Raw genomic sequence first — 26,351 nt, 5'->3', positions numbered from 1 at the left:
GCCTGGGCTAATTTTTATTATTATTATTTTTTTTGTAGAGATGAGGTCTTGCTATGTTGCTCAGGCTGGTCTCAAATTCCTGGCCTCAAGTGATCCTCCCAGATTGGCCTCCCAAAGTTTTGGGATTATAGGCATGAGCCACCACTCCTGCCTGGAGCTTTTATTTTAAAGGATATATAGAAAATAATAAGAAACTAAAAAGAAAAAAAGAGAGAACATAATAAGAAATTATTTGATAGTAAAACGTGTTTTGATGGGATGAAGTTCAGTGTTAAGGAAAAATCTCTCTTTTCTCCTTAAGTAATATTTCAGCCAAGGCCTGAGTGACAAGAAGCAGCTGCTTTCTGGAGAAGAGCTTTTCAAGCAATGAGAACAGCTAGTGCAAAAGTCATTGGTATATTAAAGAACAGAATGATGTAAGATGAAGTTAAATGAGAGTGACCTAATATGTAGGGAATCGTGAGCCAGGATAAGAAGTTTGGATTTTGTGCCTGCTTGAAATCTTTTTGTTTTCTGAGAGTCTCCAACGACATGGCTATAAAAATACAAGATATCTTGGGAAGTCTACCAACGTTAATATGTATGGACCCTAGTCAGCAGCTTTAAGGTTATGAACAAATAAAGTACTCATGTGTATGATGGAGTCACATGGAAGCGGGGAGGGCATTGAATGAGAAACTGAGAATTTATGTATTCTCATGACTATGTAAAATAAATGAAGGTAAAGTTTCTGTTCCTAGAAAGTATACTATTTCTCTCTAAGCTACCTTTATCCTCCTGACATTTTTCCTGCCCATACTTAGAACCTTAGATCAGTTTGTTCAGTATCATCAGTAGATGATTTTACATTAGTTCATGGAATATTTAAAGCATGTAGCTTTTGAAAGCAAATACTTCTTTTTTAGGTTGTAGATAAATTTTTCTCTTCTAAATCTAAAGGGTATGCTGCTTCAATCCTCCCCCAGTTCAAAGTCAGTAGACTATATTATTCTTTTTATGTAATGGACAGCTAAAAGCTTTGCTTTGCAAATCTTTGGACTTTGGTGAGTGTTTGAGAAAAATGAAATTCCTCATAACAACATTAATATGGTAGAACTTTAGAGGTCATTCTAATATTATCAGATTATCTTACCATCTACTTTCCTGAAAAGCCTCACTTTTAAAAATATGTAGATAGGTACATGTTTTTAGTTTCATCTGTATGGAAGAATACAGTTCTTCTGTCTTTATATTAGTGTTTTAGACCAGTACTAATTATCACCCCCAGCTTTGGTTGCCTGTGTATCATTTACTCTGATATGTGTTGTGTAATGTTTTAGGAATCCCAAAGCACATTATTCTGAGTAGCCAATCTAAGAGTTTGTTATTGTTGAAATTATTATTTATTACTGTTTTCATTCAGATGGTGATGACTAAAGATCTTGAGTAAACACATATTATTTACTTTGTATCAAGGTTAGGGATAAATTTAGGTTTTTATCCCGAAAACAAACTCATTTTTTTTTAGCATTAGTTAGAATTATTTAAATGGTTGGCAAATGAAAGATAAGGAAAGGGAAATAAGGAACCATGGTAAGGGAAAAGTTTATTAACAATGAGCAAATATATAGATTGTTTTTATTGATATTTTTTCTCAACACAATTAATTTTGAATGAATTTTCATTTGGAGTTAATTCTTAAACCTAACAAAATGAAAATCTGTGTTTTGGGGGAGAGAAAAGGATTTTCTTCCTTTTTGTACTAAAAGACCTTAGTGATAACAGCTTCATAAATATATTATTACATGGTAAATAAAGATATTGGCAGAAGCTTACGCTTACTCGGTTGAGTTTATACATGATTAGTTTCCTGGCAGTGGGTCTTGGTACATTTCTGGGAATTTTACTTCATATATTGGCTTTAAATGTACTTCATATTTAAATGTGAAATTAGTTGTTTTGTGTTTGCAAGTGAAATAATTTCTTTAGGATACCATGAATCATTCAGTTAATGCAAGAAAATAGTTTATTAACCAGTAGTATACTTCCCCAGGTCCCCAAGGGAGTTGGAGTACTTCCAAAATGAGTGAGACACAGTTCACTTCAAGTCAGTCACAAATGGTTTATCCACTGAGTAGATTTTCTAAAGGATATTTTAATTTTTCAGCTAGCTTTCCGTCCATGTTACTCAGTTCATTTAGAACTACTTTAGCCTCCACCCTAATGGTCAATGTTCAGAGATTAAAATCAATCTGAAAGGTAACCTGAATAAAATATGATCAGGAAAATAATTTCTTAAAAACAATATACTCTGATAATACGTTCCAAAGCCACTTGAAAATGCTTTCTGAATTGTATGCCTTTTGGAATTTTTATTTTGTTGCTCTGTTTTTAGGGCACAGCATAATACAAAACAACTAGTAGGTGTTTAATAGGTCCTCTTTTAAAATAAAAGAATGAAATCCACCGAAGCAAATAATAGAGAGTCGATAGTATCTTTATCATGAGTCAGATCAAACCATATTTGTAACTGGGCATTTAGGGCAGGCACCTTGAAATAATGCCTTTTGATTAAGCAAGGGTTTTGGTGTCAGTCTTCATTTTAATTCTTTCTTTGCCATGTATTTGCTATGTAAACTTGGGCAAATTATTTAACTTTCTCTTCCCTAACCCCTTATTTTACCCAGTTTTAAAAAAATTAGTGTGAAATAATTTGAATATACTAGAAAGTATAGTAAATACTATAATCAACAGTTGTATAGCCGCAATGTAAATACCTGGAGAAGAACATTCAAGACAGAGAGAATGTCAGGTGCAAAAGTCTTGAGAGGCATGGATTTAGGGTTTTTAAAGAACTTTGGGTAAACCATTTATGACTAAAGTGATGTGAGCAAGGGAAAGAGTTGCAGAAGATGAGATCAGAGAGGTAATGGGGATTTGGCAGTTTAAGATACTGTGTGAGGACATTGGCTTTTACTCTGAATAATATAGGGAGCCATTGGAGGGTTTGTGAACAGAAGAGTAATATGATCTGGCCTTTAAAAGGATTACTCTGCAGCATTCAAATAGATTATAATAGTGAAAACAGAAAGACCAGTTAGGAAGTTATAGTATACTATCCTATACTTCAGGAAAAAGATGGTGATGGCTTGGAAAGTGGTGAAGTATGAAAAGTGATCTGAATGTGGATGTAATTTGAAGGTAGAGCAAACAAGTTATGTTGACAGGTTAGATATGGTATTTGACACTAAAAAAGACTACAAAGTTTTTGGCCTGAGCCCTTGAAGAAATAGGTTCATTACTCATTTAGTAGGATGGGGAAAGCTATATGTACAGTGGGTTTTTGGAGGAAGACCATGAGTTTAGTTTGGGTCAAGTTTGAGATGTCTAGTAGACACCCCATTGAGACTATTCTGGGTTTACTTAACTGTGCTGAAGTACATCATTTAGAATTTATTTTAGTGAGAGTCTTTGGGAGGAAGTTTTACTCTTTGTATATTTCAAATTGTCTTTCTCTTACCTCAACTTCTGAGTGTAGTTTAACAGGGTATAGGATTCTAGTTGACAGTTATTTTCCTTCAGTGTTTTTATTATTGCCATTGAGAAACTTGTCTTTGTATAATTGATGTTACTTTGTAGATAGCCTGTTTTTCCTTAAGTCTCTAATGGTTTTTTGGATTTGTTTGTTTGTTTGTTGATGACAATTTCACTATGCTATGTCTAGGTATGGATTTGTTTATTTGGAATAGGTAGTTGGAATGTACATTGAATCTGAGGCCCTTGATTTTCTTCAATAGTGCAAAATTTATAAATACCATTTCTTTGAGCATTTTTTACTAATAGTTCTTTTATTCCTGTTTTCTGTAACTCCTGTTAGATTTATGTTTGATTCTTTCAAACTATTCCATATATATGTGTGTGTGTGTGTCTATATATGGTATATATTTATATTTTTGTCATTCTGTGAACTATTTTTGGTAAATTTCCCAGAAAACTGTCTTATAAGTTACTAATTCCCTAGAATTCAACTTAACTGTTGTTTTTTAAAATTTTGAGAGTATATTTTTATTTCCAGTATTTTAAATATCTTTATTAGATATTGTTCTTATTTCAGTATGGCCTATTTTTTATAATTTCTTTCTTTTCTTAAATAGAAATGATTCCTTGAGTATATTAAACATAGTTATTTTAAGTTATTTGTTAGACTGCTCCATAAAATTAGTATCATATGGAGTGAATTTATATTGTTATTGATTTTCTTTAGATTGTCTTTCTTAATATAAAATTTATATGTGTATTTTGAATTTAGAGTTGCTGGCTATGATTGGGAGCCTTTTGATTTTCTTTCTTTCTGGATTCATTCCCCACTGTCAGAGGAACTGCATTAGATAGTGGCATTTTGGGTTTGCTACTCCATAGTGATACGAGGGATATCACACACAGATATAGTCACAGAGTTAGCAGTCAGCCTGGTTCATGGGGCTCCCTATTGCCTCTGGCTTTTCCTACTAGTGTAGCTCTTGGCAATAGCCCTTTTCAGTCTCTTTCCATGAGGGAGGAGGTCAGTGACATTCCCTGTCTTACCCCATAGGAACAGACTTCACCACCACTGTTGCTGCTAAATCTGTAACCCAGCGGGTCTCTGGTATCAACATACTCACAGCTTTGCGTTTCTATTCAATTTTACCCAGATGAGTTTATCTTTGAACTCAAATGGTTTTGGGGTTTCTATATGTATATTTTGGGTACTATGAATATGTGCTATGTATGTGTGGAAGGATGTCTTGTCAAAATGGAAGCCCACTGTAATCCTAGCACTCTGGGAGGCCGAGGCAGGTAGATTGCTCGAGGTCAGGAGTTCGAAACCAGCCTGAACAAGAGCGAGACTCCATCTCTACTATAAACAGAAAGAAATTAATTGGCCAACTAATATATATAGAAAAAATTAGCCGGGCATGGTGGCGCATGCCTATAGTCCCAGCTACTTGGGAGGCTGACGCCACGGCACTCACTGTAGCCTGGGCAATAAAGTGAGACTCTGTCTCAAAAAAAAAAAAAAAAAAAAAAAAAAGAAGCCCAGCTATTTCATTTCTATGAGAAATTCAGTTGAAACTCTTTAAAACTTGCTTTTCTCATAGCAATAGATAATTATTATCTATTAATCTATTATTAACTATGAAGAACTTATTAAACATATAATAAGAATTAACTAATTTTATATTCCCAACAACCTTCATTTTATAGTAGAGAAAAATGAGAAATGGCATTTAGTAATTTGCCTTAGATCATACAGCTATTAGGTGGCAGAGAAAGACTTCTGAACCAGGTAACTTGACTCCATAGTCTATGTTCCTAACCACTGTGATATACTCAGTCTTATCTATCAGTTGGGAAAAATAATACTTTCTCACAGTTTGTCATAAGAATGAAGTAAGATGGGCCAGGCGTGGTGGCTCACACCTGTAATCCTAGCACTCTGAGAGGCCAAGGCGGGCGGATTGCTTGAAGTCAGGAGTTCGAAACCAGCCTGAGTAAGACCCTGTCTCTACTAAAAATAGAAAGAAATTAATTGACCAACTAAAAATATATATACAAAAAAAAAAAAAATAAGCCGGGCATGGTGGCGCATGCCTGTAGTCCCAGCTACTCGGGAGGCTGAGGCAGGAGGATCACTTGAGCCCAGGAGATTGCGGTTGCTGTGAGCTGGGCTGACGCCACGGCACTCACTCTAGACTGGGCAACAAAGCGAGACTCTGTCTCAAAAAAAAAAAAAAAAAACCAGAATGAAGTAAGATGTAAAAAGCCTAATGCCAAACCTGATGTCATACCTGACATATAATAGGCATTCAGTAAATATTTGTTTTTCTTTTCTTTTGTGGCAGGCAAATATATTTCCAGTATGATGATTTAAATGTGTAAACTAGGTTTTGTTTAAAAGATAGTATGTTTCATTTTAGTAAAAAAGGTGGGAGTTGTATTATTGGACTAAATTCTCTTGTATAGCTCTGGGGGCAGGACTGGCCTGGGAGAGGTGCAGAGCTAAGAAGCAAGGGAATCAGAGGAATAGGACCCAATGGGATCCAAATTGGAAACCAGACAGTTAAAGGATTCTGAAGAAAAGCTGGTTTGATCCTGGGGAATTCCAGAGCAGAACAAGAAGGTTTGGACTAAATAGAAGGAGCTGGTGCCTAGATCATTTCTCAGAGCTCCTAGGGTTCCCGAGTCCTTGGCAATGGGCAGAGAGGGCTCTCTTGAGGGCACTTGACCAGCCTTGACCTGGTAGAACATTCTTCTGGCCTTTGTTTTCAAATCCCCCAAATTGACAAGGAGCATTTAGTCTTTAGTATGCAATACTCAGGGAATAAATAGGCCTGGTTAGCTGTTTACAGTTATACTAGCCAAGAATCTAAATTAGAGAATTGCCTCTGGGTCCTCAACTTAGCTCTTTCTCCAGTCATCTTATCTCCTACTTCCTCAACCCCACATATGGGCCTTCCACCATTCTACCTTCAAAGTCCAGCTCAAATTCCACTCCTTCCCTGACACAGAACCGATCTCCTCTACACGTTATACTAGTAGTTGCTTCAAGTAAATCAGAAGCTTAGAGAAAGGAAAGGTCCTTGTGAGATGCAGTATTTGGAGTAGGTTTCATCAATTTGGGTCAATAGGAATGTATGTGGAGACCCATTAACAAATGCTTAGTTGGGAATATGGGGTGTTTGGGGAGGTGTGTTTTTTGTTTGTGTGTGTGTGCTTTGCATGTTAATATGGCAACCAGCAAAGATAACAGCCTTATTAGAACAGAAGACTTAGGTAGGAATTTGGAAAAGTTAAGTTTAGATTAATTGGGAGGGTAGGATCCAGGTTATGGGCAGCCTTTCAAGCTAGAAGAGTTTGATCAAGGTAGAAGAAGGGTTAGATAGATCAAGATTTGGTTAATAGTCAAGAGCCATTGTAAGTTCATGCAAGGTAAGGGCGATGCATTGTGAGATAGCTTACTTAGATCCCAGATGTCTGATTTCTTGGATTGGATGGTTTTGCTAGAACCTCTGTGTGCCTGCTCAGGGAGGCCCAGAAGAAAGGCTCACTGACAGTGTTGTGGAGCATTACTGAACTGATATTTAGTGTCCTCATATTTCAATGCACTTAATAGGAAATTAAGGAAATAGGAAAGTGCTGCTCATCTCTTGCAATTCCCTTTTCCCTTTAGTTTTTCCTGCATAGTGAGTCCCTACAGGAGACTTGACCCTAGACTGCAGCATTATCTATAAGCCAGTTCTGAATTACCTGTGATTCCGTGGTAGTGAAGAATATACAACAGTATCTGTGTGTATAACATACAGATAATATTAGATGAAGTAAATTTTACTTTCTTCACTTCTATAATTCCAGCTTTTTCTTGGGTGGTTAGATCACAGAAAAATTACTTTTGCTTTAGTTCTTTTTTTCCCTGCTTACCCATTGTGCACTAAATTAACTCAAATATACTTTTTTTTTTTTGACAGTAAAGAAGGAACAAAAGAAGGTGGTAATCTATAACTGTATCATTAACACTTAAGTAATTGCTCTGAGGAATTTATATTTTAATTTTTGATTGGGCAACTGTGTGCGGATTATTCTAAGCTGGCAATGTTAGTAATAAACTAGAGAAATTATTTCATGAAACACAAAGCATTTATCTTAACTTTAAAAAGATACAAAAACTCCAATGATTGGAAAGTAACTTTAAACCTTAAAAATATAAAAGTTTTTTTATTAAAAATTTTAAACATATAAATGTGTATATGTGTATCTATATGCACATATATTTTAAAGTAGAGAGACCAATATATTGAACCACCTTTAACCATCATCCAGATTCAATAATGGTCAAAGTTTTGCCACAATTGCCTCATCTACCCCTTTTCGTTTGCTCAAGTATTGTAAAGTGTATCTCTGATTTGTGATTTTTTTATTCCTCTGTATGTCAGTATGCATCTCTAAAAATATGGACACTTTCTTCCATGTCCACAATGCCATGGGCACATCCTATAAATAATTTCTTCTTGTCATCTAATATTTAGTACATTCATACATTTCTTCTGTTATTTGACAATATCTTTTTTACATTTGGTTTGTTCAAATTATGGTCTACGTGGGGTTGACACATTGCATTTTGTTGTTATGTCTTTGAATCTCATTTAATCTAGTGATTGAGACTTTGATAACTGGTTTTGGTGGCTGAGGGCAGGAGGGTAGTAGAAGGAGGGATGGGATGATAGATTTTAAGCCATGCTAACAGGAAACTTTTAAAGTCATAGAGCCTGCTAGGAGTAGGGAGAAGTGATCATAATATTTATGGCTGAAATAATATTTTTTAGGTTCATGTCAAATTTTAAAAATGCCTACTTTAAAGTAGTATTAATCATATATATATATATATATATATATATATGCAAATCACACAGCTGAATTTAAGTTGCTATTTGGAATGCTTACTTAGAAGCTAAAGTTGTCAGTTTTATGCCAAACTAAAATGAAGGAAAAAAAAAATCTCAAATATGTTTCTAAGTGATCTTATACTCATAACAGATTGAAAATCAATACTCTTTCTGCAGAATGTCTTCCTCAATTTGAAAAAGAGTACTTTTCCTTTGGACTTTATTTTTTATTTTCAGATATTAATTTTAGTTAAATCTAGGTACTTTCTTCCTAAGATAATTGTGTCTACCTACCACTGAATTTGCTATTTCTTGGGATAATGTTATACAATCTAGTAGGGTTTAAACATTTAAAAAAATTTAAATGTTCTTAAGCACTCTAGGATAACATATAATGTAATAGAACAGAAGCTCACTGATGGAATGTTCAAATAACCTCAGAATATTTAGGCTTCTTCCCAGATAACTTGCTTCCTTAATTCTCCACAGGATCTACTTGAAAGTTTTATTTGTAGTAGACCACGTTTTGAGAGAGATGAAGATTATTTCTAAAATATAGTTTAAAGTGTGTCCTCTTTGAATATGTATGATCCCTAGAAATATAAAACATAAATTATAGTAAACTACAAAGTTATATTCTCTTCGTTGGAAATCTTGAGTGTTATAGTGTAAAACGTCTGTGAGAGCTGGATTATCCTTCTTCAGAACTTTTTTTTGTTTGTTTGTTTGTGATAAGGCCTTGCTTTATTGCCTGGGCTAGAGTGCAGTGATGTCATCACAGCTCACTGCAGCCTCAAACTCAGTGGGCTCAAGTGATCCCCCTGCCTCAGCCTCCTGAGTAGCTGGTACTACAGGCATGTGCCACCAAGCTCGGCTTATTTTTCTGTTTTTTGGAGAGATGGGGATCTTTCTGTATTGCTTGGGCTGGTCTCGAACTCCTGGCCTCAAGGGATTCTCACCTTGGCCTCCCAAAGTGCTAGAATTACAGGCATGAGCCACAATGCCCAGCCCTTCAGAACATTTTGAATGTGGTTGCAAGCCTGCATATTAAAACATATTAATATTTTGCAAATAAGACACATACTTTACACACAGAAATGGAATCTGTTGTAAAAAATAGAATCTTTAATAGCTTCAGATCCTAAGACCTGTAATAAAAGGAAAGTAGATGAAAAGTATAAATGAAACATTTTCTAGTTCCACCCCTTTCCCAGTGTAATGATATTTATTATTTTTTAACAGTGTTGATGCACATCAATAGTTTATACGTTTACCTTTTTAAGCATTTTATTTTATATGTATATTTATTTCAAGATATTATGCGGGTGCAAATGTTTTTGTTACATGGATACCTTGTATAATGCTTAAGTCAGGGCTTTTAGTGTGCCCATTACCAGAATAGTGTTCATTGTACCCAATAAATAAGTTTTTACCCCTCACCTTCTCCCACCTGTACTTTCACCTTTTGATACCTGATAATTCCAAATGTTTGCTTATATATGCCTTTTAGGTGCCCCAATGTGAGTCTACAAAAACTGCCAGAACAGTGGTTATGGAATGTTTTAGAAGAAATTAAATGCAGTGATCCTTCATCCAAACTCTGTGCTACAAGGCGCAGTGCTGGAATTCCTTTCTACATACAGGTACTTACCTCTAGGACCATAGTTGTTTGTTTATTTGTCTTTTGATAATAGTGTATTCTAACTCTTGTGACATGTGAGTGAGCGTATAGCGTAAGGGACATGTCTGTATTTTCAGTAACCATAGCATTTGTGGCTTTGTTTTGATGTGGGGACGGTGTGTTCCTGTGACAGATCTGTTCTTGGAACAAACCCACTAAGAGGCCATTCTTGTAATATAAACGGGGTGGTATAGATTTCCACTTGTGTATTAACTAGGCAGGGATCACTTTGGCACGTTTGTTGCTCACTTCCAGGAAGTGCATGTGTTGCCCTTTTTTTTTTAATTGCAAAAAAATAGTCTTCCTTTCATTTTAAGACTCCAGATACTCTGTAGGCAACCAGTGTTAATAGTTTCCTTTAAATCCTTTCATAAAATGTCCATCCATAAAATAATCATAATCATAATAGTAGCTAATATTTATTAGTGATTATTTCACATATATTGCCTCATTAGATCCTTCCCCAAGCCCTATAAAATAGGTACTGTTGTCATCCATATATTCTAGGTGAAGAAACTGGGGTTTAGAAAGTTAAGTGACTTGCCAAAGACCACAGAGATATAATAGTAAGAGCCAAGCTAAGACTTGAGCCCAGTCACCTGACTCCTTAAACTCTCTGCATAAGAGAATATGAGTGTATGAGTATGTTTTCCTTTTGAACACAGATGAAAATATACTTATATATACTGTTTGCCCTTGATTTCACATAACATTATACCTTAAAGATTAGTCCATATCAGCACACCTACATATTACTATTGATGGGAAAATATTTTATTTTAGTGCCCTAGGCATCCACTAATCTACCTTCTATTTCTATAGATTTGCCTATTTGGGACATTTTATATAAGATCTTTTGTCTGAGTTCTTTAACTTAGCATAATGTTTTCAGGGTTCGTTCTGTAGTATATATTAGTATAGTTCATTCCTTTTTATTGCCTGAAGTGGTTTGATACCCTATTTTTATGTTTATTGGATATTGGTAATGTGTTAGACACAAAGTAGATAAGAAGCTCCTGGAAAATTCAAATATAGGGCCCCTTTGGAGTTTGTAATATTTGTTTTTGCCCCATGGAGTTTCAAATGCTATGATTCTGTTAGTTCTCCATGTATAGACTCCTCTCTGAAGAGTTAATTAGCTGTTCAATCTCCAGGCAGCTTTAAAGTCCTTACAAGAAATTTAATCTAGAGGTTTTTTGTTTTTAAGTAAGGAAAATTTTCTTGTTAGATAAATTTGTTACTAAAACTGACTGACTTTGTTGTATCGCTCAGCCTCTTAGAATTACACAATTAACAAGTAAACTGGAAGTGACTTTAAGGATGACATGATTTCATCTTCACCTAATTTTACAGATGAACAATCTGAGGGATGGCAGGATTAAACTACTTACCCAAGGCCACATGGCTTAATTAACTTGCCTTGATAACCACATGTCTTTATAAAGCAGATTTTGCATTTTGAGATTAATCCAGGAACGCAGAAAATAAGTATATGTAAAATAAGAGCCCTGTTAATTTTTGTCTTGTTTTTCCATAGGCACTGTTGGCATCTGAACCAAAGAAAGGCAAAATGGATTTGTTGAAAATAACTATGAAAGAGTTAATCTCTTTGGCTGGGCCTATAGATGACTCACAGAGCACAGTCCCTCAGGTAATAATGGAAATACTCAAACCCTTTTAGGAAGGCAGTCTTTCTAAATCTTTGCTGAATTAAAAAAAAAAGTATCTGCTAGAGAAAAGAACTCTTAAAGATTGGACATTTAAAGCTTTTGTCCTTTTTTCTTTTTGGTCTCTCCTGTCCACAAAATAAACCATTGGTTTAGTTGATATATATTGATCAAAAATGAACTATTTTAAAATTTTGGTGGAAACATCCAACTTATATTAAGATATTTTATAATATTATTATTATATCTAAAAATTTGAAAGTGAATATGCTATTAATTTAGAATTTCACATGGGTTTCTTCGAGTTAATGTACATTTTGTAACGTAGCAATTGAGTCTTTCCTTTAAATGTAGTATCTAACTTTTGGTTTACTCACATTTTAGTTTCAGCTAATATTTACTCCCTTTTAGTCACTACCTGTATGTAAGAGTTGGTTTAAGCACTCCTCACAACTCCACTCCACTGCTAGGGAGTAAATACCTGTCAAATATTGCCTGCACCTTATAGTTTGGGCTTCCGCAGTAATGCTTCATATAGTACGACTCTCCTACCCTTGGCTGTATTTGTTCTATTGCTTTTCCATATAAGTTTTAGAATCAGCTTGTTAAGTTCAGCAAAAAGCTCTTTTGGAATTTTGATTAGAATTGAAATGTATTGATTTATTTGGGAAAAATGACTTTTATTTTGTATTGAGTCTTCTACTAACATAGCTTATTTCTCCATTTAGGAGCTTCCTTAATGTTGTTCATTATTTTTAAAAATAATTTTCTGTTAAATCTTATAGATCTTTTTTAAAATTTATTTATAGATATCCTAATTTTTTATAATTATGAATGGTATGTTAAACATTTATATTATCTGTTACTGTTATTGTATGAATGCAATTACGTTTTTTTGGTTATTGTACTTATATTCAGCAACCTACCTGATTTGCTGTAATATTGCTAGTGACTTACCTATAAATTTTTCAGATTTTCTTTGTGGATAATCATATCCTCATATGCTAAGTTTGTTTCACCTTTCTAATTCTTAGTCTTAAAATTTTTTTATCTTATTCTGCTGCTGGAACTCATAGTAGAGTTTTGTGTAGAAATAGAACATCTTTATGTTCTTTCTGATATTTGCTGTACTTTTTCATCTGCCTTTTTTCTTATTAAGGAAATTGAATTTTATTGAATGTTTTCCTGCATCTTTTGAGATAAATATATGTTTTCTTCTAGAATTTGTAAATATCATTAATCATATTGATTTTTAAATTTAATACTATTTTTGCATACTGGGAATTAACCCAACTTTGACATGATGAGTTTTTTTATACATTGCTGGATTCACTTAAAAATACTTTTTGCATATTTTTTCTGGGTTCATAAGTGAAATTAGCCTGTGGTTTTCCTTTTTTCTGCTGTCCCTTGTCCTTTTTTTTTTTTTTTTTTTTTTTTTGAGACACAGAGTCTTGCCCCTGGTAGAGTGCACTGGCAACATCATGGCTCACTGTAGTCTCCATCTCCTGGGCTCAAGTGATTCTCTTGACTTAGCCTCCCGAGTAGCTGGCACTGCAAGCATGGGCCCTGCCACCTGGCTAATTATTTTTGGTAGAGATGAGGTTTCGCTCTTGCTCAAGCTGGTCTTGAACTTCTGAGCTTAAGCAATCTGCCCCCCCCTTGGCCTCCCAGAGTGGTAGGATTACAGGCATGAGCCACTGTGCCCGGCCTCTATACTATTTTTTTTTTAATATGTGTACTTTAATGAAATTATAGTACACATATAGAGAAGTGTACAAATTATATGTGTACCTTAATACATTTTCACAAAGTGAACACACTTGTGTAACGAGCAAGAAATAGAACATTTCTAGCACCTGAAAGCCCCCTCAATGCTCTCTTCTAATCAGTACCTTCTCTCCCAGAGTAACCACTAGCCTAACTTCCAACACCTTAGTTTTAGTTTTACCTGTTTTTAAAATTTCACATAAATATAGCTATACATCATAACCCTTACTCTTGATATGGTTTCTTTTGGTCAGCATTGTGTTTATGATATTCATTCATGTTTTAATTTATTCATTCTCATTGCTGTATATAATTTATCTGTTCTACTGTTGATGAACATTTGGATAATTTTTAATTTGGGTTTATTAAGAATAGTACTTTTAGGAGCATTCTTGTATATCCTTAATGGTGAACATATATGTACATTTCTGTTGAGTATATGCTTAGGAATGTGGTTAATGGGTATGTGTATATTGAGCTTTAGAATACTAGATACTACCATTTTCCCAAAGTACAGTCCTTAACTTGTTTTGATATTCAGACTATTCTAGACTCATAAAATAAATTCGGGAGTCTTCTTTTAATAGTTTATTTAAGATTGGGATTATCTATTCTCTGAATGTTTATAGAATCCATCTGTAAAATCATGTGAGTCAATTTTTTGTTGTGGTGATTAATTTCTGGGCTTTGGTTTTTTTTAGTCTCTGGGGTGATTTTTTTTTTTAATGATAACATCTGTCTAGGTTTTCGATTTCTCTTTGAATTTGTTTTGATAAATTTTATTTTCTAGGAAGTTGTTTATTTTGCCTTAATTTTTCAAATTAGTTAGAATAGGATTATTTATAATATTATTTTTGATTTATTCTCTGCTATATCTATAGTCATGTCCACTTCAGCATTCATAATATTGCTCATTTGTGCCTTCTCTCTTTTCATCTTGGTTAGTCTTGTTAGAAGTTTGTTCCTGTTTCAAAGAATCAACTTTTGGTTTTTGTCTTTTTTAAAAAAATTTCTTTTTGAGATAAGGTCTTGCTCTTGCTCTGTCATCCAGGCTGGAGTGTACTGATAGGATCATAATTTACTGCAACCTCCAAATCCTGGTGTCAAGTGATTCTCTCTCTTCAGACTTTTGAGTAGCTAGAACTACAGGTGCATGCCGCCACAGCTGGCTAAGTTTTTAAATTTTTTGTAGAGTCAGTTCTTGTTGTGTTGCCCAGGCTGGTCTTGAATTCCTGGTCTCACAAGATCCTCCCACTTCAGTCTCCCAAAGTGCTGGGATTGCAGGTGTGAGACACTGTGCCTGGTCAGGTTTTGGTTTTGCTAATGCTCTTGTTGTATCTTTGCTATTTTAAAAATTTCTGCTTTTGTCTTTTTATTTTCTTTCTATATGTTGAGTTTATTGGGTTTTTAAAATTATCTTAATTGGATACTTGGCACATTCATTTTTAGTCATTTTTAAAAATAGAAGTAATTAAGGTGTCCATTTCCTTTTTCAAGTTCCACTTAAGCTGCATCCTACAAGTATTGATATATATAGCATCTTCATTACTGTTCAGCTCTAAATAATAAAAATATTTTTTGACTAGTGTTTTGATGTGTTTTAAAATGTATCAATTTAGAAAGCATTTTTTAAAAAACTATATCTAACTTAATTCCTCTGTGATGAGAGTATAATCTATAAATTATTAACTATTTTTGGTATTTGTCGAGATTTTATTTGCGGCTAGGTTTGAGGTCATTTTAAAAAATATTCTGCATGTTCTTGAAAAGAAGGTATTGTCTCTATTTGTAAGGTGCAGGATTCTACATATGTCCATTTGATCAAGATTTTTTATTGCGTTGTTCAAATCTTTTTACAAATTGGCTTATCGATTAGTGAGTGTGTTTTATTAAATCTGCTAGTTCATTTGTGGGTTGTCCATGTCTTCTTGGAATTCTGTAATTTTTTGTTTTGAGGGTGTGCTGTTAGATATGCACACATTTAGAATTTCCATGATTTTCAACCTGCAACTAATTTTGAACTTTTTCTTCTAGGTTCATGCTTTAAATATCCTTAGAGCATTATTCAGGGATACACGTCTGGGAGAAAATGTTATTCCTTATGTTGCTGATGGAGCTAAGGCTGCAATTCTGGGTTTTACATCACCGGTCTGGGCAGTAAGTGCCTTTTCAGTTCTTTTGGATATATCATATGGTAGTTCTTTAACTTTTTGAGGAACCAAGAAACCATTTTCCACAGCAGTAGCACCATTTTACACTCCCATCAATTTCTTGACATCTTTACCAACACCTATTATTTTCCATTTCTTTAATAATAGTTATCCTTAATGGGTGTGAGGTTTTATCTCCTTCTGGTTTGGTTTGTATTTCCCTGATTAGTGTTATTGATCTGGAAGCAGAACAACTCTTGGTAGCTTAATATGTCTGTCTTTTGGATGCTGTGGTTTCTAGGTATCAGTGTGTTGAGTGAGTGCAACAAATATACTCTGTCAAAAGTTGCAAAGACAAACACAAAACATTAAAATGGAGGAGGTAAATAGACACTTTTCACTTTTCTTTTTCTCACATTTTCTTTTATAATATGGTCAATGTCCGAATACCTTTTGATTGATTTTTTTTTGCTATTATAATTTTTAAATTTCAGAATATTACAGGGCTACAAACATTTTGATTACACGAATTACTTTTATATAGTTTGAGTCAAAATTATAAACGTATTGGCTGGGCACGGCGGCTTATGCCTGTAATCCTAGTACTCTTGGAGGCTAACGTGGGAGGACTGCTTGAGCTCAGGAGTTTGAGACCAGCCTTAGCTAGAGTAAGACTCTGTCTCTACTAAAAAATAGAAAGAGATTAGCCAAGTAACTAAACATAGAAAAAATTAGCTGCGCATGCCTATAATCCCAGCTACCCGGGAGGCTGAGGCAGGAGAATCGCTTAAGCCCAGGAATTTGAGGTTGCTGTGAGCTAGGCTGATGCCACTGCACTCTATCCCAGGCAAGAGAGGGAGACTCTGTCTCAAAAAAAAAAAAAGTTGTAAGTGTATCCTTCACCCAGATATGTGCATTGTACCTGTTAGGTGTGAATTTACTCATCCCCCCTCCTTCCTCCTTCCCAATTTTTGGATTTAAAAAAGTAAACTTTAATGTATTTTTTCACGTTTCTTGAGAGAAACACCATGGTTTTGTTTTCTATATCATTGTGTCTCCTAGAATAAGGAGAATAACCTATGGTTTGTAGATGCTTGAAATGTGGCTTTAAAACAAAAAGATCCTGGCAAAGGAAGAGGAGAAAAGATGCTAGATCTTAACATATTACCTGCAGAATGAGGTATTTACTAGAAAGGCAGGCTTTTCAATTAGTGAGCTGTACAAACCATTTCATACCTGTATGATAAATGTCTAATTGAGAGTCAGTGTATAGATAACAGTGGCAGCCAAAGTCACAGACTGCCAGTGTGAAGAAGAATCTTAAAGGTTGCCAACTCTTGGCTAGAAAATTGTGTATCTTCCTATAATAGATACACATTTCTGGAATTCTCTCTGGAAGCATTGCATAACTACTCTTGAGAACACAATGTTTACCTTTTGCATTTACAGGAAGCAGAGCAATACCTGTATATGGTCAGTAGAGATAGGAATGTGGTTTGACTATCAGGAAAACTAGAGATCACAATACTGATTGCTGGAAATATCAGTATTGTTTTTTTCAAACCATTAATTCCAGGTGAACCAAGAAATATTTTTTGTGAAAAGGCTTTCAGAGATTAAAACCTGGTGATTCTTCCAACTTTTTAGCAAAACTGAAAGTGTCATACATGAATGATTCATCTTTTTGAAGAGTATTTCTTGAGATCCTAAATAGTAATACATGTACATTTTAGAAATTTTGAAAATAAAGGAAATTATAACATGAACAATAAAAGTCACCTGTTAATCACCATATAGATATACTCATTATTACCATTCTGATATATTTTCTTTCACTTTTTTATGTGTGGGCTTTATCAAATGTAAATAGTACGCATATGTGTGCATATTCACAAAAGACTGCATAAATATATATAAGTACTTACATTTTATTTCTAATTTTATAATTCTAATAATTTTATTTCTTGGAACCCTTTTAACATTAGTTATGAAGGGATCTTTTGTTTCTATTGAGTTTGCTTTACTGGAGAAAATAAACATTATAGCTTATCATAATCAATACTGTTACTTTAATATTGACAGTTATGTTTCCTTCCTTATAAAAACTTAATCTAAGACAAACCAAAATGATAAACTAACTTAATCAATGGATATAAAGAAGTCTTCTTTTACACAACAATTTACCATTCCATTCTCTGTTGAAGTGATTTAAGGGGTGATTTTTTCTTTAGTGCATGTGAAATATGGTTTGATTTACAGAAACTTGATTTGTACACATCCTTTCAGAAAGGTATCTGTGCCTAATGTTGGCTACATCTGTACTTTTTTTTTTTTTTTTTCGATTAGATCAAACAGAAGAAATACATCTGTACTTTTGACTTGATTCTTTTTCCTTATCTCAGTAGGTTCTGTTTTTCAGGTAGATTCTGTTACAATCATCATTTTACAGATATAGAAAATAAGGCTCAGAGAAGTGAAATAACTTTTCCTGAGAGGAAAAACATGCATGGTAAATGAACTTAATTATCAGAAAAGGAACATTTTTCAGAAAGCATTCATGTATATATCTAATTTGTTTTTACAGGTTCCTCAATCTTTGCCACCTACTAAGCATTTCTAAAATACAGGGAAAATGTATTGTGTAAACATGTTAAGCATTAGACACACCCACTATATTGCAGATGATATATTAAGCACAAGAAATACAAGGATAAATAATCATAATGACAGTCTTATTGAGTATTTTTCATGTATGTGGCATCACTTACATTGATTATCTCAGTAGGTTCTATTTTTTAGGTAGGTTCTGTTATAATCCTCATTTTACAGATATACAAAATAAGGCTCAGACAGGGGAAATAATTTTGCCTAAGGACACACAACTGTTATCTGTGACTCCAGAATTTTTGCTATTGTAGAGGAAAGTTTTGGGTGTTATAGGAATACGAGAAGGTGTCTTTTATCTACCTTGTAGGGTTTTGGCCCTGTTTTCTTAGAAAACAGAGCTGGAAGTTATACACATGGGATAAAATAATACTGGGCCATTATAAATTGAGGTGAAGTAACCATTTTCATCTCTTGTGCATGGACTAGACATTGTTTTTGGTATGATATAGTCTCAGTGTCCTGTGTAAGCCATTTTTGTTTGTTTGTTTTTTGAGACAGAGTCTTACTCTGTTGCCCAGGCCAGAGTGCCGTGGCGTCAGCCTAGCTCACAGCAACCTCAAACTCCTGGGCTTTTAAGCAATCCTCCTGCCTCAGCCTCCCGAGTAGCTGCGTCTACAGGCACATGCCACCATGTCCGGCTAATTTTTTCTATATATTTTTTTAGTTGGCTAATTAATTTCTTTCTATTTTTAGTAGAGACGGGGTCTCTCTCTTGCTCAGGCTGGTTTTGAGCTCCTGACCTTGAGCGATCCTTCCGCCTTGGCCTCCCAGAGTGCTAGGATTACAGGCATGAGCTACCATGCCCAGCCCTGTGTAAGCCAAATTTAATCAAGGGCACTTGCAATCAGTTACTGTGTACATTTGTTTTATAAAAATACGATTTAAAGAATTTTTTTTGTTGGTTTTTAATAGCACCAACGCTCGTACGTCTGCATCAGTTATCTTACATGGGGCAAATGATTTCATGTGTGATGAAATGGAACGCTCTTTACATGATGCTCTTTGTGTAGTGAAGAGAGTTTTGGAGTCAAAATCCGAGGTTCCAGGTGGGGGTGCTGTAGAAGCAGCCCTTTCCATATACCTTGAAAACTATGCAACCAGCATGGGATCTGGGGAACAGCTTGTTATTGCCGAGTTTGCAAGATCTCTTCTTCTTATTCCTAATACACTGGCAGTTAATGCTGCCCAGGACTCCACAGATCTGGTTGCAAAGCTAAGAGCTTTTCATAACGAGGCTCAGTTTAACTCAGAACGTAAAAATCTAAAATGGATTGGTCTTGATTTGTTCAATGGTAAACCTCGAGACAACAAAAAGGCTGGTGTGTTTGAACCAACCATAGTTAAAGTTAAGAGTTTGAAATTTGCTACAGAAGCTGCAATTACCATTCTATGAATTGATGATCTTATTAAGTTACATCCAGAAAGCAAAGATGATAAACATTGAGGTTATGAAGATGCTGTTCACTCTGGAGCCCTTGATGACTAATCTGATTCTTTTATTTATAACAATGTTAGATGCAATTGTTTTGTACCTTGAGTATTACACATTAAAGTACAGCAAGCTGTCAAAAAAAAAAGATAAAAGAAAACAGAGCTGGAGGTAAAGCCTAGTTCCTTTTCTTTTATTAAATGATACAAACCCAAAGCAACAAGAATGAAAGAAAAATGGAAGTTAAGCAAGGAAAAAGGAGAGAGATTACCAAGTAGGCCTAACTTTGTGGGAAAACTGAGCTGGTTGTCTTGTCTCCTGGTATATCTTCTAACTAGGCCCTGTGAAACTAGCACTTCTTTGCACACTCTGATCTCCTGTCTCTTATTAGTCAAAGTTCACTCCTTGGGGCATTAGCACAACTTGGGCAGCGGCTAGGGAATCCAGTTCCCATTCCCTGTAATGTAGCATCTCAGCTGAGTCTGGAAATGGCTGGATGAACCAGTGCCTTCTTGGGTGTAGTTGGGACAGACCTGGGTTTTGAAATAATGACTCCTACTGCTGTTGAAAAACCCTGCATAAAAGAGGTGAACAGCAGGGGAGTGGTGGGATTTGATTGATGTAGGTACAGTTGAAGACTTGATTGTAATGTGGCAAGGGGGAAGGAGGAAGACCAATCAGGAAGCTATTGCCATAATTCTACCAAAATATGATGGCGACTCAGAATAGAGAAGTATTAGTAAAGATAGTGAGAAGTGATAGTCTTTGACATATACTTTGGAGATGAAACCAGTTTAGTTAAAAATTTAGGTAACAAAGTAATTTATAGATTCATATATATGGAACCTGAGAATTTTCTGGGCACTTCTGTTTAAAAATATACATCTTTATCTGATAAATCTTAGCTTACTTCCCTCAGGCCAACTGTGGTTCACAGCATGCAGTGTTTCAGAGGAAAGAAAAAGACCCTTTCAGACCTGCCCAGAAGAACTTCCACATGTACTCTGTGCCTGTATTGACACCGTCTCTAGGTACTTTGGTAGTTGTGAAGTTGCCACAAGGGTGCCAGGCTGAGGACTGTGTAGTACTGAAACCTAGCTTCACTCTACTCATTATGCTCTAATATATGCCTTGGCATGGAGCTTCTTTCATCTAGAGAAAGAGGCACTGTTTTTACTAATTCATTCACAGGTGCTGTATGGGCCAGTGGAAGCCCTGACTCTTCCTTTTGTCTTCTCATGGAAGAAGTGTCCTGCTACTTTGGAGGAGGGTCACCATGAACTCCAGAACATGGCTGGCCTTCCCTTTAGTCTCAGGCCCAGAAATCCCTGCATAATTTTCCTGGATTACAGATGAAGGATTTGTAACCTAAAATTGTAAGAATCTTTTTCAAGGTCACATGGCTAAGAAGTGATGGAAGGCAAATTAGAACCCAAATTTCATTTAATTTGTTTCAGAAAATAGTTTTTTTTACTATTTAACTTACATCACGAACTCTAGATAAAATATTTTAAAGTGTCATATATGGATCCTGTGTTGAAGAACTTGACTACCTATTAAGGATGAAAGTATATGGGGTATAAATGACCTAACTACATAGTGATTGTATACAGTAGGCTGTCCATTCATACCTTTTTTTTTTTTTTTTGAGACAGAGTCTCGCTGTGTTGCCCAGATTAGAGTGTCATGGCGTTAGCCTAGCTCACAGCAACCTCAAACTCCTGGGCTCAAGCACTCCTTCTGTCTCAGCGTCCCAAGTAGCTGGGACTACAGGCATGTGCCACCATGCCCAGCTAATTTTTTCTCTATATATTTTTAGCTGGCCAAGTAATTTCTTTCTATTTTTAGTAGAGACAGGGTCTTGCTCTTGGTTCAGGATGGTTTCAAACTACTGACCTTGAGTGATCTGCCTGCCTGGGCCTCCTAGAGTGCTAGGATTACAGGCGTGAGCCACCACACCCGGCGCCTTCATACTTTTGGAGTATTTGTCAAGGGAGCATTTATGTTATATAAGAAAAACCATACATATATTTAAAAAATAGGTGCATATATATGGCACACACACAGCTTTGTGTAACCTAATTTTCTTTTCTTTGCCTAACTCTTCTATGTCTTATACAAATCTATATTGAAGCTTTTTTGTGCCAGAAAGGAAAGAAAAAGTTTATGAACTCAACGAATAGAAGAGAAAAGCTTTAGTAGCAGTTGTCAGTTTGCAACTGAATACCATGTCCCTGTCAATCATATGTTGGGGGCTTGGTGGAGAAGGAGGTAGGGACTAGGAAGGTTTTGTGCTGTTTCCCTCATGAGAAGTATCAATTATAACTGGAATTACAGTCATGTGTCACCTAACAACAGGAAAACATTCTGAGAAATGTGTCAGGGGATTTCATCATTGTGTGTGCATCATAGATTGTGCTTAAACAAACCTAGGTGATACACTCACTATACGCCTAGGCTCTACAGCCTTTTGTTCCTAGGCTACAAACCTGCACAGCATGCTACTGTACTGAATAGTGTAGGCAATTGTAGCACAATGGGAACTATTTGCATATCTAAACCTATCTAAATATAGAAAGGTACAGTAAAAAAATAGTACTATAATCTTTTGGGACCACCATCAAACGTACAGTCCGTTGTTAACTGAAACATTGGTATGTGGCTCATAACTATATTTGGCAGCCATTCTCATTTCTCCATTTTCAACTTAAGTACTACTTACTTTTTTCTGTCTTTGCTCTCCTTTTTTCCATCTTTCGCTAAAGGGACATGTTTTCATTGCCTTTTTACTATGAGTTTTTCAAAATACATTAGCCCCATTAATGACTTTTTACATTACTCACATAAAGATTTCTATCAGTGATTCATATTAGCATTTATTATCAGTGGTTTAGGAGTTGATAATGCAGTTTATCAGTCACAGCCTTTTTCAATTATGTGATTACTTCACTTTCCTCCTTGTTAGCTTAATAGTGGATAAGGACAGAAAATATGGATGAAATATTGAAAAATAAAAAGCAATACCTGAAACAGATGTCCTTGAACCATTTATTTTATCACATGGAAACCTAGGGGCAACACTCTTCTATCTTAAGTAATAAGTAGTCTTTCGTGCTAGTTATTTTGCTCTACATTTACAATAACTCTTTTTAATGTTCTGCTGTACAATTTTTATAGTTCTAAAACAGCATATATATTTTTTAACATATGAAAGAAAATTAATTTCACTAGTCCCTCTTTATCCTTGGAGGATATGTTCCAGGACCCCCAGTAGATGCTTAAAACCATGGATATATGTTTTTCCTATATATAACGTGATAAAGTTTAATTTATAAATCAGGCACTGTGAGAGGTAACAGCAATAACTAACAATAAAATAGAACAATTATAAGAATATACTGTAATAAAGTTATATGATTGTAGTCTCTCTCTCAGAATAACTTATTGTACTGTACCATGGGTAGCTGAAACAGTAGAAAGCTAAACTATGGATAATGGGGGCTACTGTAATGTAACATACCATATGAATAAAGGACAAAACCACATGATTGTTTAAGCAGATACAGAAAAAGCATTTGACAAACTCCAATGTCATTTCATGTAAAAGCACTCAATAAACTAGGAATGGAAGGGAACTTTCTTAACCTGATGAAAGGTATCAATGGAAAACCCATAGCTAACAACACACTTGATGGTAAAAGACTGAAAGCTTTCCTCCTAAGATCTGAAACAGGATAAGGATATCCATTCTTGCCGCTTGTAGTCAACATTGTCCTAGAGATTCTAGCTAGAGCAGCTATGCAAGAATAAGAAATAAAAGTCATCTAGATTGGAAAGGAAGATGCAAAACTATCTCTAATTTCCAGTGACATGATCTTATATATAGAAAATCCTAAGGAATCCACACACAAAAAGTTGAAGTTAATAGACAAGCTCAGCAGGTTGCAGGACATGAGATCAATTGTACACTAGGATGAACAATCATTTCAAATAATTCATTTCAAAAAAGAAATTAAGAAAAAAATTTTATAAGAACATAAAAAATACTTAAGAATAACTTTAACAAAAGAAGTATAAGACTCATATGCTGAAAATTACACAACATTGTTCAAAGAATTTAAAGGCCTAAAGAAATCGAAAAATATTGTGTTCATCACTAGAAGATTTAATATTGTTAAGATGGCAATAGTCCCCAAATTGATCTATGGATTCAACGCAATCTCTGTTAAAATCCCTTCTGGAATTTAAAAAAAATTGATCCTAAAATATGTATGGAAGTATAAGGGACCCCAATAGCCAAAATGGTTTTGAAAAAAAGAACAAAGTTGGAGGACTCAAAGGTGTCAAAACTTCCTACAAAGCAAAAGTAAACAGAGATTGTGGTACTAACATAAGGATAGGCATATAAATCAATGGAAGAGGATTGGATGTACAGACATAAATCCCCACATTTTTCATAAACTAGGGTGCCAAGACAATGGAGAAAGAATAGCCTTCAGTAGGTGGTACTGGGACAACTGGATGCAAAAGAATAAATTCGATCCCTGTCTCATACTATATTCAGATAACTTAAATATATTAAATACCTAAATGTAAGAGCTAAAACTATAAAGACTTTAGTAGAAAACATAAGTGTATATTTTTGTACCTTGGATTAGGTAGTAGTTTCTTAGATATGACACCTAAATTATAAGCAACAAAAGAAAAAAATAGATAAATTAGACTTGATCAAAATTAAAAATGTCTGTATTTCAAAGGACACCGTCAAGAAAGTATAAAGACAGCCCACAGAATGGGAGAAAATATTTGCAAATCATATATCTGATAAGAATCTAGTATCCAGAATATATAAAGAACTCTTACAACTTCAATAATAAGAAAAACAACCCAAGTGAACAAATAATTTGAATACATTTCTCCAAAAAAGATATACAAATAGCTAATAAGCATACAAAAAGATATTTAACACCATTGGTCATTAGGGAAATGGAACAATAAGACACCATTTCATGCCCACTAAAATAAAAAAGATGGACAATAATAAATATTGGGGTAAGATGTGGAGAAATTGGAGAATTGGTGAAATTTGGAACTCTGGTAAAATATAAAATGATAACACCACTTTGGCAGTTTTTCTAAAGGTTAAACATAGAGTTACTATATAACCTAGCAATACCATGTTCACACAAAAACTTCTATATGAATGTTCTTAGCATCATTATTCATAATAGCCAAAAATAGAAACAATTCAAATGTCTATCATAGTGATGAATAGATTTTTTAAAAGTAGTATATGTATACAATGGGTTATTATTCAGGCATACAAAGTAAGGACATACTGATACATGCTACAGCGTGGGTGAACTTTGAGAACATTGTGCTAAGTGAAAGCAGCCAGGCATATTTAGACCATATATTATATGATTCCATGTATATGAAATGTCCAGAATAGGTAAGTTTATAGAAAGTAGATTAGTGCTTTCCTGGTGTGGGATGATGGGGAATGACAACTATCGACTACAGGGTTTCATCTTGGAGTAATGAAAATATTGTGAAATTTAGTTGGTGGTGTTAGTTTCCCATTTTGTGAATATAGTAAATACCACTGAGTAATATACCTTAAAATGGTAAATTTTATGGTATGAGAATTATACCTCAATAAAAGGAAAAGTAAATTATTTTAAACTAGTAAAATCATCATTTGATCACATTTGGAGATTGCAATGGCATGAACTCATTCTGAAAACTATAAATATATGGAAATAATTCTTTACTAACAAGGTAATCAAATCAAATAGCTGATAAGCAAAAGCTTTTTTTACAAAATAGTTTTTCTGAGAATGTAAGAAATTAATGTAGAAGGCCTGATACAATAATTGATTTTGTTACACCTACTGTGTATGTGTATTGTGTTACACCTACTGTGAATCATCATGATTGGCTGTTAATGAGGGCACTTTATGATGGATGTTTTAGTTCAGTGGTTTCCAACCTTTTTGGCACCAGGGATGGTGGTTCATGGAAGACAATTTTTCCACGAACTGGGGCGGGGGGTTTGTGCGGGGGAAGGATGGTTCAAGTGCATTACATTTACTGTGCAGTCAAACCTCTCTGCTATCATTATCAGCCACTCAGCACTAGCATCTCCGCCTCAGCTCCACCTCCGATCATCAGGCATTAGATTGTTCATAACAAATGTGCAACCTAGATCCTTCCCATGCACAGTTTACTATAGGATTCGAGCTCCTATGAGAGTCAAATACCACCACTGATGTGACAGGAGGTGGAGCTTATCTGGTGATGCAAAACAATGGGGAGTGGCTGTAAATATAGATGAAGCTTCACTAGCTCTCCCACAGCTCACCTCCTGCTGCGTGGGCCCAGTTCCTAGCGGGCCACAGACTGTTACCGATCTGTTGGCCCAGGGGTTGGGAACCACTGTCTTCGTCCATTTGAGCTGCTATAACAAAATGCCACAAGCTGAGTGACTTATAAGCAACAGAAATTTATTTCTCATAGTTCTGAAGGGTGGGAAGTACAATATTAAGGTGCTGGCAGATTCAGTATCTGGTGAGCGCCCACTTTCTG

General features: G+C 34.9%; 1 protein-coding gene and 1 non-coding gene across 4 annotated transcripts in view; both read left to right on the top strand.

Annotated features, from left to right (window-relative positions):
* The window catches only part of THADA (THADA armadillo repeat containing), a 325,009-nt gene that overhangs the window by 67,404 nt on the left and 231,254 nt on the right, over positions 1-26,351 (top strand). For all 3 annotated transcript variants that reach the window (XM_076000708.1, XM_076000709.1, XM_020288594.2), the window contains 3 exons: positions 9,910-10,042; positions 11,618-11,731; positions 15,552-15,674. In XM_076000708.1, coding sequence (XP_075856823.1) covers positions 9,910-10,042; positions 11,618-11,731; positions 15,552-15,674 — 370 coding nt within the window. The remainder of the gene's footprint in view (positions 1-9,909; positions 10,043-11,617; positions 11,732-15,551; positions 15,675-26,351) is intronic.
* On the top strand, positions 18,656-18,766 carry LOC142870359 (small nucleolar RNA SNORA20). The gene has a single exon (XR_012918769.1). It is a non-coding gene; the product is annotated as a small nucleolar RNA SNORA20 (small nucleolar RNA).

The sequence above is a fragment of the Microcebus murinus genome, chromosome 3 (genome assembly GCF_040939455.1).
Source record: "Microcebus murinus isolate Inina chromosome 3, M.murinus_Inina_mat1.0, whole genome shotgun sequence".
NCBI classification, from domain to species: Eukaryota; Metazoa; Chordata; class Mammalia; order Primates; family Cheirogaleidae; genus Microcebus; species Microcebus murinus.
This window is presented reverse-complemented; position numbering and strand designations above follow the sequence as displayed.